Source organism: Lutjanus erythropterus, chromosome 21 (assembly GCF_056507025.1).
Source record: "Lutjanus erythropterus isolate fLutEry1 chromosome 21, fLutEry1.hap2, whole genome shotgun sequence".
NCBI classification, from domain to species: Eukaryota; Metazoa; Chordata; class Actinopteri; order Lutjaniformes; family Lutjanidae; genus Lutjanus; species Lutjanus erythropterus.
The window spans coordinates 29,090,153-29,104,225 of NC_139337.1; the positions used below are offsets into that span (position 1 = coordinate 29,090,153).

General features: G+C 41.5%; 1 protein-coding gene across 2 annotated transcripts in view; it reads left to right on the forward strand.

Annotated features, from left to right (window-relative positions):
- Positions 1-14,073, forward strand: part of LOC146307795 (cadherin-6-like) — a 118,441-nt gene that overhangs the window by 43,310 nt on the left and 61,058 nt on the right. The window contains exon 3 of one of the 2 annotated variants that reach the window (XM_084746733.1): positions 9,805-10,099. In XM_084746733.1, coding sequence (XP_084602859.1) covers positions 9,805-10,099 — 295 coding nt within the window. Of the gene's footprint in view, positions 1-9,804; positions 10,100-14,073 lie in introns of those variants that run through there. The other variant, XM_084746732.1, reaches the window with a different exon arrangement.

Genomic DNA, 14,073 nt, shown 5'->3' on the forward strand with positions numbered 1-14,073 from the left:
TTAGTCATAATTAATCATTAATAATCTTTTAGACTGACTTTAATGTTAATAACGGTTAAATTGAGTGAAATGTTAATGGAGTTTGGCAGACAGTGAGGCAGTCAGCCACTGAACTGTAACTCCAGAGTGTGTATTTTCAGAGCAGGGCTTTTGTTTTCAGGATAACAGGCTGAACTTTACATCGACAGAAAACTGACAGTTATTAACAGCTGATCAACTTACAGAGGAGGACTTGTCATCACTTGTTATTGTCAGACTATAATGTTGCACTCGTCTTGTGCTCCTGCATCCTGCTTCCTCGAGTCTGAGGAGAGTGCAGCAGGAAATGACTTACTTCAACCATAGACTTTCAAATTAATTTAACAGGATTCCAACCTATTGAATATACAGTCTATGGCTCCAACTCTACTAATTGTTGGATGCACTCTTGCTACATATTGCGCCTTTAAACACATCTGCACACAGATGCTAATTTTGGCGTAAAACCTGTGCACTTAGAGAGCCAAAGGCTGCAGCCTAAGAGCCCGTCTCCTGAAGACGCCATTAAGGGATCAACCTCCGAGCACCACACTTAATCATGACTCTGAGCGCTTGTTGTTTCCCCCCACTGCCTCTGAGCACATGCAGCTGGGCACTTCTCCTCATTGTCTGCACAGTAGCCAGTTGTCACATAGGACTGCGGTATGTAGATCTAATCTGATTGCAATTACTGTTTGTTAATTGCAAGATAAAGTACAAGTGATGAATGAGCCCCCTAAAAGGAATGAATAGCTGTTGAGTCGGCGCAACGTGGAGAACAACCATCTGCATCCGTATCCTCAGGTGGTGGAGGCCATATTCTCAAAACATAGAGGGTCTGAGAGAAAGAAAAAAAAAAGAAAAACTTCGAGAAACACAAAAGGGAAAGCTTTTGTCATTGCAAGTGACATCATGGCAACCGCAGCATGGAACAAAACCACTTTTGTTTGCTGTGAAAAAAATGAATTGGAAATAACACAATGGCAGGTTATTATAAACAAGGGAGCAGCTCTTGACACACAGTAAAAGATAGAATGATGAAACTGCACTTGAATTACAACATCCTGTCTGCAGTTATTTGGTAAACTCAATCTCCCCCGGTTGCTTTTTTTTTCCTCTCTCCTTCTTCTTCTACTTTTTTTTTTTTAACGACGGCTTTATCGAGTCGTGAAGCGCTAACAAATGAAACTTTAATCTTTTCCCGAACAAGCGTAACAAAAGCAGTTGGAACAGGAAGGAATTAACAGCAGCGATCGAGATGAGGAGGAAAAAAGCAGCGGCAGACTCTGGCGGTGTCTTGTCGGGGAGCTGGTTGGCTGCTAATCTTGCTAATCTTGCTGTATTGGCCAATGATTTTTTTTCTTTTTCCTGCAGGAGGGGAATTGTACGCTGCCTCTCATTAGCAGGCGAGCTGCATACAGGCCTCGGAGGGCCCGGGCTGTCACTGGGGGAAGAGAATGTTTGTTTATTTCATTATTTCTTACTTTACCAAAGGGCACATATCCACTGAAAATGGTTAATGGCCTGTGGTTTAGGAGTGTTTGTGCTGTACTATCATATCTCATAAAGTATTTACAACGCCTGATAGGCCCCAGTGGTTCTGGGCCTGCTGGGTAGACTCCTCAACATAGTCCCCAGCAAGTAAGCAATGTTCTCCGCACACTCTGAGAAAGAAAGCTGCTGACTAGAACCATGAAGGGTTCTTCGGCTTGTACACCAAAGAGGACCCTTTTTGGCTCACTTTTATAAAAGTTCCACTTTGTCACAGTTCTACATTCAACCCAACATACATAGACATAAATATATTTATATAGATCCCATCCAGGGGGGTTCTAACTATATTTCAAGGGTTTCTTGTAGAACCCACCCAGGAGGGTTCTAACAAGAACCTTTTCATATTTCAAGTTTTTTTGTTTTTTCTAGAACTCACCCCGGGGCTTCTGCTGAGAATCTTTTTATATTCCAAGGGGTTTATCTAGAATCCACACAGGGGGTTCTACAGAGAACCATTTATATTTCAAACCCGACCCACTGGGGTTCTAACAAGAAACCTGTTATATTCCTACAGAGAACCTTTTTATATTCCAAGGGTTACATATGGATCCCACCAAGAGATTCCACTGAGAACTTGTTTTTATATTTCAAGTGTCTCAAATCTCAAACCCACAGTGGGAGTTCTACTCATAACTCTTACCACTCAGGGGGTTCTACCTAGAATCCTTTTATATGTCAAGAGTTTTATCTAGGACCAACCCGGTGGGGCTTATTGAGAACCTTTTTATATTACAAGGGTTTTAGTTTTGTAGTTTTGGTTGTAGTACCAACCAGGGGTTCTGTAGAGAACCGTTTTATATTCCAAAGGTTTTGTCTCAAACCTGGGAGTTTCTACCGAGAACCCTTTTATACTATGGTACAAAGAAGCATTATTTGGATCAAAAGGGTTCCTAATGGAACCCTTAGTCTTACGAAGAAGTTTTGATGAACCCTTTTTTTCAAAAATGTGTTCTTTAGAAGCAAATGGTTGTGTGCAGAACCTCAGCCCTTCAGGAAGAACCCCTTTGGAACCCATATTTCTCAGAGCGTGTGTGAACAAACACACAGCGGCCTGCAGTAATGGGCTGGAAATCAGAGGAGAGACAAAAAAAGGGCGTATGAACACAGACATAATGCGCTCTGCGGTCGCGTATGACTCAGCGGCTGAGGCGACCTGGGGGAAGGACTCGAGCGTCTTATGGCAGCCGAGTGGAAAGGTGCAGGGATTTGTGTGTTTGTTTGTCGGGGGTGGTGGGTGGCGGGGGGATTTTTGGTCTCTGTTCATGCTCCCCCATTACCAGCTGCTCACCTTGGCAGAGAGGCAAGGAGTTTGCAATATGGCACAGGCCTGGATGTACTCGCGCCATGGTAACCCCTCCAGGTCTCCAGCGGCGACCTGGAGCACACATTGGCAGTGTTTGTTGATTAGGCGATAAGTTCCCCGCTTGTGCGCAGGGAAGGGGGGGGGTACGGCGGGTTCAATTATGCTCGTCTCCTTCGCAGCGGTGGAAAGGGTGTGATGAGGTCATGCGGCGACGGGGCCCGGCAAACATCTGTCTGACAACGTGGCAGGGGCGAGGCGATGTCTGTGCGAGATACGCTGACATCGCCGTGGCACCTTGCGATTGTGTCCGTGCTATCACCTGCCTACTACTGTTTCAAACACCCGTCGGTTTTGTCAGGGTGAGATTAATTGATTTTCTATCATCAAACATTCAGCCTCTTTTTTTTTTCTCTGTAATTTAGCACTTTAGCAAGTTTTATTCAAATGAGGAGGCAGATATGACAGGAAACCAGAGCCGGAGCCCGGAGGTCAGGGGCCCGAATTTTACTTTTTAGACCAAACAAAGAACCAACGAAAAGTCAAGGTCTCTGATTATTATGAATTCTTTCATATTTATTAATTCTTTGTATTTTTTGGAAACTTTTTTCAGTCCACATCATGGTCAAAATGGTTTGTGGTTAAAACCTTTAAAGCCTTTTCTTTTCTTTTATTTCAATTTATTTTATTTTTTGTCTACAACGAAAAAAGTTTCCTTGTTTTAAAGTAATTTATTTCTAAATCGAGCTGGAAAAACCCTTTTTTGTGGGGAAAAAAAGCCAAAATCATCCAATTTCTCCTTCTTTTCAAGTTTTCCCAAGAATTTCCAAACAAAACAAACATATCTGTACCTAAAAGAAAAGAAAGGATCAGATGTTGCAGGTTTTTTATCAATATCATGTCTATTTTTTTGTCCACACTGCAAAAAAAAAAAAAAATCTGTTCTGTATAAATTGAGCTGTTAAATCAAATGTTGTGTCTGTATCTTAAAAATTATGTTACAGGTTGATGCAAGAAAAAATCAAAAAATCAAAAATTAAACTTCTATTAGAAAATACTCGAAACAGGTTAAAATACCCCTACTATATCATTATGTTTTAAATATTTAAACTGACAGATATCAACCATGAAACCTCCCCGGTTTATTACTTAAAGTAAGACCATTATTTTTGGTATTACCAGTTTTCAGAAATGAATGAAAACACAAATCAGGTGCTGTTTAATTTAATATAGGCCAGATTGCACACATTTATAGAACTGAAATAAAATAAACACCTAAACGTATAGTTTAGACTCTAAAAGGACACATTATGGAAGCAAAATAGCCCAAAATCTTAAAACTGACCACTGCAAACAGGACTTAAAGGCAAAAATTACTTAATAAAAAGATTTTATTTTTTTAATATGTTGAGTGTAAAATAAATACCAGAATCAACCTTAAAAATATAACATGTATAGTTTGTGTGTAATTGTATCATGTAAACAACTATTTATGTTGTTAAAATTCCCCAAATTCCCAGAAACAACACTGAAGACGTGACCTCTGTGTCCTCAGTGGTAACTACAGCCCTGCAGCAAGGCGAACGCAAACTGTCGAGAACTGCCTGAAATTAAAAGATGGAAATTATGCACGGGACACGAAACAGAAGATGTCAGATGTCCACAAGAGAGAGAGAAATATGTTAACTGACATTTCACCTTTAAGTCTCTGCAGCTCTGACCGCGCATCTCGAGTTTACACATCAACAGACATTTGATAGGCTATTTTTGTGCACAGTCTGAGGCTACCATCTGGCCTCGTAGTAGGCAGCCAGTTCTCGACAGGCCAGGACACAAGGCCTTAAAGGCTAACTGGCTAATTGCCCTAAGCAGCCCATTTCCAGTGCCATCTTTTTGGCCTAACTCAAGTGAAGCACAAATGGCGGCCAGATCGAGTCTGCACTAACATTTGCTGCACTTGAAGCTGATTAATTTCACAAACAAAGACGGCTCGCTTGCAAGTTCTCACGCACAGATGTCTGATGAGTACCACTTCACTTCTCAGCCCACTTCAAACTGGAAGATGAAGCACGGCGTAGGAATAGAAATAAATATCTTCGCCTGTGAAAAAATGCCAGCCATTGGAAATATTATGGTATCACTTAGCAGAGATGGCTAATTGAGTGGAAGGTTTTGAAATATATATGTCCTTGATGATATAATGCCTAAAGCGAATGCATAAAGAGTTTTTTCGTTTCGCAGCCGATCCACTGCAAAGAAATCCTTTTCAGTCATTTTCATCTGTAATTGAGTCCTTCAAGATTTATTTTCTTAAAACATGGGAGAATATTTGAACCTGTCTCCAATGCAAATCATCTTGTTTCAAGTATTCTCTGAAATCAAGTTTCATTTTTCTTGATTTGAGTGCAACGACTTCCCTCGTTCTGTTTTTTCACTGAAGAGACAGACACATTTTTTTTTACAACTACTTAAGCAAGTCGTTTTCTGTTTGAAATCATTTATAACTGTAATGGGGGATTGTTTCCTTTGTTTTAAAGTCAAAATGAATAATGCTCTTTAAACTGTTTAGTATCAGATCACTTGTCATATTGATATGATCAGAACAATGTACACAGCAATGGTCTGTTATACACAGCAGAGGTCTGCTATACAGAAATAACAGACCTTACAATGATGTAATTGACCAATCAGATTTGAGTATTCCACAAAGCCATGTGAGAATTTTAGTTAACGCTGCTAGCAGCTAGCTTTCCAACACTCACCCCTCCTCAGCCCACTCACACCGCACACTCCTGGTGTGTAGATATTGTGGAAATCGGAATCGTTTCAAATATCGTATTGAAAAATCAATAGTTTTGACAACACTAACTCCTGGGGAGGTGTAACGGATCAAAATGGTGTCACAGACACAGCGTCATAGAGCCTCGTGAGGTGGAATGAAGGCATGATTCTCAGCACATTTCCCAAAATGTCAAACTATTCCTTTAAGAAACGAAGGATTTAAGACCTGTTTTATAGACAGAATGACTTGATAAAACTGAGTTTTTTTTGCAGTGTCCCAGAAGTCCCAGTGTTAATGGATATAGCGTCATGCTCTCTGCCTTTTTTTACGATTTGGTACCGTAGGAGGGCAGAGGAGAAAAGGCTAGCTATTGATGTGCCAGAGCATCTTGGTGACCATACCGACTGCACATGTGGCTTTCTCCCCCCGCCACCCGTGACAGTTTAATTGTATTTTCGATATAAATTGATCAAAGGGCCATTGTGAATGCACGTTGGGCTGCCACATTGATTTCCGGGAGAGGTTTTTTTTTTCCTCTCTTAATTTGAGTAGAAGGGCGGCAGTAAATTCTCAGCGCCAGCAAGGTGGGCAACTGGGAGGGACGGGGTCACTGCAGCAGGAGCTGGAGTTCGATACTCCGTGCTGCCTTGTAATATCCTTCGGGGGAGCGAGGAGGAACTCTTCAGAACCACAAGATCTCTCTGTTTCCATAGAAATGACAGTCGACACAGCATATGTCACACTGTCTATCTCACATCTCAGCCGAAAGGAGAGGACTCAACGGTTATTAACTGAATTGTCGTGCCGGCAGAGATAGGCAGCTTGATAGACAATCATAGAAAAGGACATTGCAGCTATAACAGCGGGAGAAAGATAATAATGTTGGAGTGGATTGTTTTCAGCCAACTGAGTCTCTGTTTGGAGGCGCATACTGTAAAGCAGAACAGAAAACAAATAAAATTCTGCAGGATATTCTCCTGGCTTGGTTAGACAGAGAGAATAAGATTAAAAAAAAAAAAAAAAAAACGAGTTGTTTTGACCAGAATTCAAGTGGGTTAATGAAACAGTGCTCCACTCTAGATCCTAATCCGAAGATGCAAAAATTCTGCAACACACTCCCTCGACTGGCTCGGTTAGACAGACAGAGAAAGGAATGAAAACAGTCATTTTTACCAGCATTCAAGCAGGCGAACAAAATAGTGTTAAAGATGCTAATCCACAAAGCTGTTCGTCTCACATGTGCCAGCTTTGCCCTGATAAAACAGCATGAATTAGTAAAGCTTCCGAGCACCTGGGATGAAAAGCTTTTTAATATATGATGAGAAGGGAGACTTTGCAGTGTGCTCCCACGTGACCCAGCTGCAACGCACAATATCCCCCCTCAGTCTGTCCACCGGCGCAGCCAAGAACGCTTGTAGACACAACAACAACTCGTCGAGCGCTCAGAGAGGAGAGGATACGCATCCAAACCGACAGAATCAAACCGGTCGGCTCACTTCGGTTAACAAGGTGCTGATAACAGAACTCAGGGTCCTGTCCCACGCTCTGAGAAATAAAGGTTCTAACTGGGACCGTCAAAGGTTCTTCGGCCTGTCCCCTTTTAGTTTCTGGTAGATAGTTTTATAACAGTGCCAGTTGGAGCTATCTGTGAAAGGAACCCCAATGAGAAGCTCCAAAGGAGAAACCTTTTACGGTACAATGGTTCCACCCAGAACCCTCTCTAGGGCTTCAATGCAGATCCTTTCTATCTTTTAAGGGTGCAAAGAAGAATCCATCCAGGGGGTTCTAGCACAAATCCTCTTATATTCCAAGGGTTTGACTAGAACCCACTGAGGAGGTTCTGCTGAAAACCCCTTTATATTCCAAGTGTTTTATCTAGAAACTATTCTGGAGGTTCTGCCGAGAGCCCTTTTATACCTCTGTATGGGTTATCTGGAATCCATACAGAGGTTCTACTGAAAACCTTTTTATATCGCAAGTTTTTCATATAGAACCCACCTAAGGGGTTCTCCCAAGAACCTCTTTACATTACAAGGGTTTCATCCAGGAAACACCCAGGGTGTTCTGCCAGGAACCTTCTCATATTTCAAGGGTTTCATCTTCAGCCCACTCAGTAGGTTCTTCTAGGAATCTCTTTATATTCCAGTGGTTTTATCCAGAATGAATACAGGGGTTCTGCTGAGAACCTTTTTCTATTCCAAGGGTTTTGTGTAGAACCCACCTAGTGGGTTCGACCAAGAACCTTTTTATATTGCAGACATTCTATTTAGAACCCACTGAGGGGGTTCTCCAAGACTCCCTTTACACTGCAAAAGTTTTATCTAGGAAACAACCAGGCGTTCTATGGAGAACCCATTTATATTATGGTACAAAGAACCCTTCACAAAATTTTTTTTAGAGGATTTCAGCAGCCAAAAACGGTCTTAATGAAACCCTTAGTCCTACAAAAAACCCTTGACAAACTGTTTCTTCAACAAAGAACTGTTTTGGAACCCTTATTTCTAACAGTGCAGCGGTAAACATTCAGATGGCGTTTGCCTCGATTTGTACTTTGAAACACGTGCCCTCCTTTTGCCCTTTACCTCCCCCTGCAATTATGACCATGTCCTTGGTTATTAAAGAGGGGAAAAGGGAAGTAGGCAGGGAAGCAGTGGGAGGGGAAAAGCGACTGGACAAGCTTTTGATGAGTTCTCTGAGATAAATATGTTGGGGGGATTTGGCGGTGGAATTAAAATGTCAGCGCATGCTAAGCTGCTGTTCATGCAGAAAAAAATTAAACAGGAGATAGAGAGGGAGAGAGCAAATAATAATGAGGAGCTCCGCAGACAAGTGGACTCCGGTGGTCCTCTGGCATGTTGGTCATGTTGCTGATCCATCAGGGATTGGCAGGCGGCGGACGTGCGCACACTCATGCTGGTACTTGACAGACTTCGACCCACTGGCATTCTGTTTTACAGCACGGCGAAAATGCCACCGTGGCCCTGCGGTAAAAAGCACGATGACAACCTGTATGTAACAATACCAGCCAATGCAGCGTTTCAGACGTTCGCTCCGGCTGTGTGTTTTCTTCTTGGCAGGATGTGAATTTCACAGAGACGAGGTGAAGCCGCGGATGTGCACCGTCGATGACAGTTTACTAAAGATGATATGAATCTGTTAAATAACACCGAACGCACTTATCAAAGCTGTCAGCATTTCTTTGCCAAGGCCCAGGATGGTCAGATCACTGGTATGTGCTCAGTGCATCAGAAATACTTAAGTGGAAAAGTGCGATTCCGCTTTGAAATTTGATTTAGTTGACACCTTTGGTACAAAGTGCTCATCACTGGCATGTTGTTTTTTGCTCTTCACTTCTTCAGAGATCACCTGTCAATCACACGCTCTTTTTTCTTGGACTTTATGCAGATGAAGTTCCTGTTCACAGCAGCAGCTCTATTTCTGTTCATGTTAACTGCTCTTAGAAATAAAGGTGCTAACTAGAACCATAGAGGGTTCTTCGGTTTATCTCCACAGACGCCCTTTTCTTACAAATTAGTCTAGTAAACCAGCTGATCAGAACCATTTTAATCAGTGATGTCCTCAATAGAGGATGTTGGTCAGTTCTGGTTCCAAAGCTATTTCTTTTTTTTTGGTGGAAATGTACCAAAGGGTTCAAACTTAGGAGCCTGTACTAGAAGGGGGTTGGTTCCATGTTGGTGGAAAAGGCCTGTAAGAGAATCCTTTTTGGTTCCTGGTACAGCCCTTTAAGGTTCAGGTGTACACATGTAAAGAAATATTTGAGGGTGAGGTTCTTTAACACCCGCGCTTACACCGAAGAACTCAAAAAAAGGGGTTTGTCAGAAGCAAACGGTTCTTAGTAGACCCTCAGCTCTTCATTAAGAACCATTCTAGAACCTTTATTTCTCAGAGCATAGAGATTTTAGCCTGGAAAGAACTAGCTGACACTTGGTGTTCATAAGAGCAAATTAAGCAAATGTGAAAGCTTTCATAAACCAGAGTTTGAATCACTGTTGTGCTATAACAATTAGCAATAGAGAGCTGCAAAGTGGAAATTTATTAAAATGAAAACACCACAAACTGTTGCTTGAAAATGTTGTTTTGATGCAGCAGGGATCCACATCATCACGTCTCCTTCTCTTAATCTCCGCAGCTTCACTCAGACGGGGATCGAGGGGACGGGAGCGTGAGGTATGTCCTCACGGGGGAGGGAGCGGGGACCCTCTTCAAGATCGACGAGAAGTCAGGGGACATCCACGCCACCAAGAGGCTGGACAGGGAGGAGAAGGCCTACTACATCCTCCACGCCAAAGCCGTCAACCGCTTCACCAATGAGGCGCTGGAGGGCCAGTCCGAGTTCATCATCAAGATCCACGACATCAACGACAACGAGCCACGGTTCACCAAGGACCTGTACGTGGCCAGAGTCCCGGAAATGTCTGACATCGGTAAGTTAAATAGTCCTTTAGTCCTAAACAGTCAAAAAGTTTGGACATATCTTCACATTTGATTATTTGTCTTTATTTTTTAATCATTTTTGTACATTGTAGGTTAATATTGGAGACACCAAAACGAATTATGTGAGCAAAAACGTGAAAACAGGTTAAATCTGTTATATTTTAGATTCTTAAAAAGCAAAAAGACTTTCACACCCTGTCTTCTTCTTCTGCATGTGTAATCAAAGAATTAATAACATCATGCATGTTTGCTCTTTGATATTTGAAATTCTTCAAAGTAGACAACTTTTGCTTTGATGACATCTTTGCACACTGTTGCTATTTGAACCATTTCTTATAAAAAAAAATAATAAAGAAAAAAAAGGACTCTTGACTGGACTTAGACATATTGGTCGATATTGCAACCTGTGACAAAGATATGTAATGGAGGCAGGATATTTTACATTTTATTTGTCCAAAATCAGGTCCCTGAAAAAGTTAATCCAAACGCAGGACACAGACGCAGAAGGAAAGTGAAGTTTAGAGGGTTTATTGTAGAACTTGCAGGGATGAGATGGAGCGAAGGTGAGGGCAAGCAGATGAGGAGCAGATCCCGAGGCACAGGGAGGAATGCATTAGCAACAGGATGGAAAATAGAGCTGCACTACAGCTGAGGTGAGGTGAGCAGACGGGGGCGTGGTGATGAGCTGAGTGCAGACAGGTGTGCAGAGAAGCAGAGCTGGGCGTCAGGAGGGAAGCCACGCCCACAACACAAACACAGAGACAGAGGGACAGAGGAAAGCAGGAGACAAAGAGGAAGAGGAAAACACAATGGAAGCAACTGTTAGTGAGTAAGTTAGCAGGTTGATCTTGAGTTATGATGGGCTTTTTTTGTCAAATTAATTAGATTTCCATAATTTTACACACATTTTGCAGATAGTGAAAAAATATTAGTACTGTGTCAACTTCTAACACAGTCTAACAGATCAGTATGTGTGTGTTTATCTAAACAAACTGGACGTTTGTCATAGTTTTGGTGATTAAATTAATACGAAGAGATGATGAGACCATTCTGTCATTGCAGCCCGCACTGGAACCATCATCCTGTTTACATTGATCTGAAATAAAGACCACAGTAGCCAGAGCATTCATTCTTTTTGCAGTGGAAGGCTAAAGCTTCTGTCTTTTGCATCTTGACGTTGTACGCTCGTGATGATGTCAGCTCAAACAACATAGGCACCTGGGAAATATTTCTCTTGCAGATGAAACACCTTTGCATTTAGAAATCTGACATCAAGATGTTTTGTGGGTTTATTTACTACAATTTGATTTAAAAACATGCCCAATTTTTGTATCTTTTTAAATTTATGACACAATAATTTTATTAATTATTGTGTTTCATTCACTTACATGACCTCTCAGCTGAGGTTGTGCTGATTTTAATTGAAGATGCGCCAAGAACTGGCATCATAATAAGCAAAAATGCAAATGTAGGCACTGTTGGGTCATTTCTATTTCAAAGTTCAAAGAGTTAATAATATTGTGCTGCTGTCTTGACCAGGACTCCATTGAAAAAGGGGATTTTAATCTCAATGGGACTCTTCCTGGTTAAATAAACATTAAATTTAATTAGAAAAATACTTGTTTCTGTTGATCCGTGTCCAAAAAATCTTAGTCTTTCTACAAAAAATAACTAAATATCTGAGGTGCATCTTGTGAGTAAATTTCTTCTTTTTTTAATGTGTTTAAATCTGAGAATTGTTTGCTAACACAGGTCACTCAGCAGTATGTCCAGTTGTCCACTGGTTGTCCCCTCCTGCGTTTTTCCACATTTTTGTCTGTTTTCCAGTTCGTTACACACCCAGCAGGCTCATATTTTTAAGACCGTGGTCAGTCATATGTGCATGGATGTATATTTTCAGTGTCATCACTATCAAAACTAGCCTCTGGGTCCATATTTTTCTGTCTCTTAGCTTGGATGCTAACCCTTTAATGCATAGACATATATTTCTTGGGGGGGGGGTCACAGAAGGGACAGCCCCCACTCAATATTTAGAACATGTGCAATTTTCCCCCCTCAGTAAAAACATGAAAGCAGCAGAGGACTTTTATTTTGACAAACCGCTTAGCTGAGAGCCTCATACTCCATTATATATTGAATTGTCACCTGGCACCTGAATTTTGTATTTCCTTTTACATAAATAAAGACATTCCCACTCTAAATGGATGCATAAAACATCGCCAGCATGCAGCAGGAAATGTTGAAATAAAATTTACACCTTACCACCGTTTTATGTGACATTTCACACTACTTCCCTGTTTTGTGGTGGACATGAAAACTGCCTCACAGAAATTAGATATATTACTTTGGAAATCAGGCTTCTGTGTCATTTTCCCACTCATCAATTAACTTGGGATGCCAAAACAAACATTATGTTTGCATTGTTTGTCTGTCTTTATATTTTATTGAATAAGAGCGAGAAATTAAAAAAAAACAGAGCTCATAAATCATTAAGCGTTTTTCATAAAACCCCCCATCCTGACTGAGTGGGTCCTTCCCCTGTCCCCTGAGATAATTCTAATATGTAGAAATGAATGAGGTAACGGAAACAAACAAAAAAGAGATGAATAAATAAATTCATAAATATAAAAATAAATAAATAACAAAGAAAAGTAATAACTGATACTAGTTTGTTCAGTGTGTACAGCAGGCAGAGAGAATTGCATTTATTGTGTAGGACCATATTTATTGATCATAAAACAGACAATAACTGAGTGTAACAAATTAAGGTGTGCGCCTGTGTGTGTGTGTATGTGTGTGTGAGTGTGTGTGTGTGAGTGTGTGTGTGTGTGTGTGTGTGTGTGTGTGTGTGTGTGTGTGTGTGTGTGTGTATGTGTGTGTGTGTGTGTGTGTGAGGAGCTGGATTAAAAGGCTTATGATTCAAATAGGATAGAGACATTATAACATGCCAGTCTTACTGGATCAATGGGACTTTATCAATCATAATAATGATGCAGACTCAACAAAGAGGGCCCGACTAATTAATTGAGAGACTAGGAGCCGTTTTATGAGCGGGGAATAAACAAGGTAAAGCGTCTGTGTGACGGTTGCAGCACTGGTGCAGATAATCTTTTAAATACAGTATTGTATCTTATTAAAATAGTATTTAATTTAATTACCAGCATTGTCAGCTGTGTCATCACAGTGAATAATTGCGGATTCCACTTCTGTGGTGCCAGTTTCTGAGCACCAGTCGCTGTTTTCATATTATCATTTCCTCTTGTCATTCTGCACCAGATTAAACTTTAATTCACCGTGCACTTTGGCTCCAGCTCTTAGTCTAAAAGTACATACTGGCCTCATGAATATAGATAAACAATATAAAAAGGCTTCTAATCAATACTTGCATGAAAACACGGAGGGGACTCTCTGTTCTGCCGCCGCCGCCGACACCACCACTGATGCGGCGCTTCGGGGACTGATGGACATCGGTCTCGCAGCCCAGACATGTGACAGAGTTGTCACTTGGTTCAGCAACCCCAAGAGAGAGGCCAGCACTTATCTAAGGGCAGCACGGGTGCCCATGGCAACAACCGAGGTGTGATGTCACCGCTTGGCAGAGCATGTGTTCACGAGTGACTGCGTCGAGACACTGCCCCTTTAAATGTGACATACACTTTGAGTTTTATTATAGTCTCATGGCTCTGACATTCCTCTCTCGGACTCTCAGTCAGGGACGGCGGCTTTGACGCGCCCCGTCTTTGACAACTGAGTGATTACAGTCGAGGTAATTTACTCCCCCTGCACAAAAACCACGATTATTCCTGACTTGTTTGTCAGAAAACTCTTTTCTCAAAAGCTTAAAGTCGGCGATGAGATGGCTGATGTGGATCAGTGATATTTCTCTAAAAGCCGCCGTGTCAGAAAAGCCTCTTTGAGTTTAATTCCCTAGTTAAAGGTATTAGTGATCAAGGTTCGGTGAACT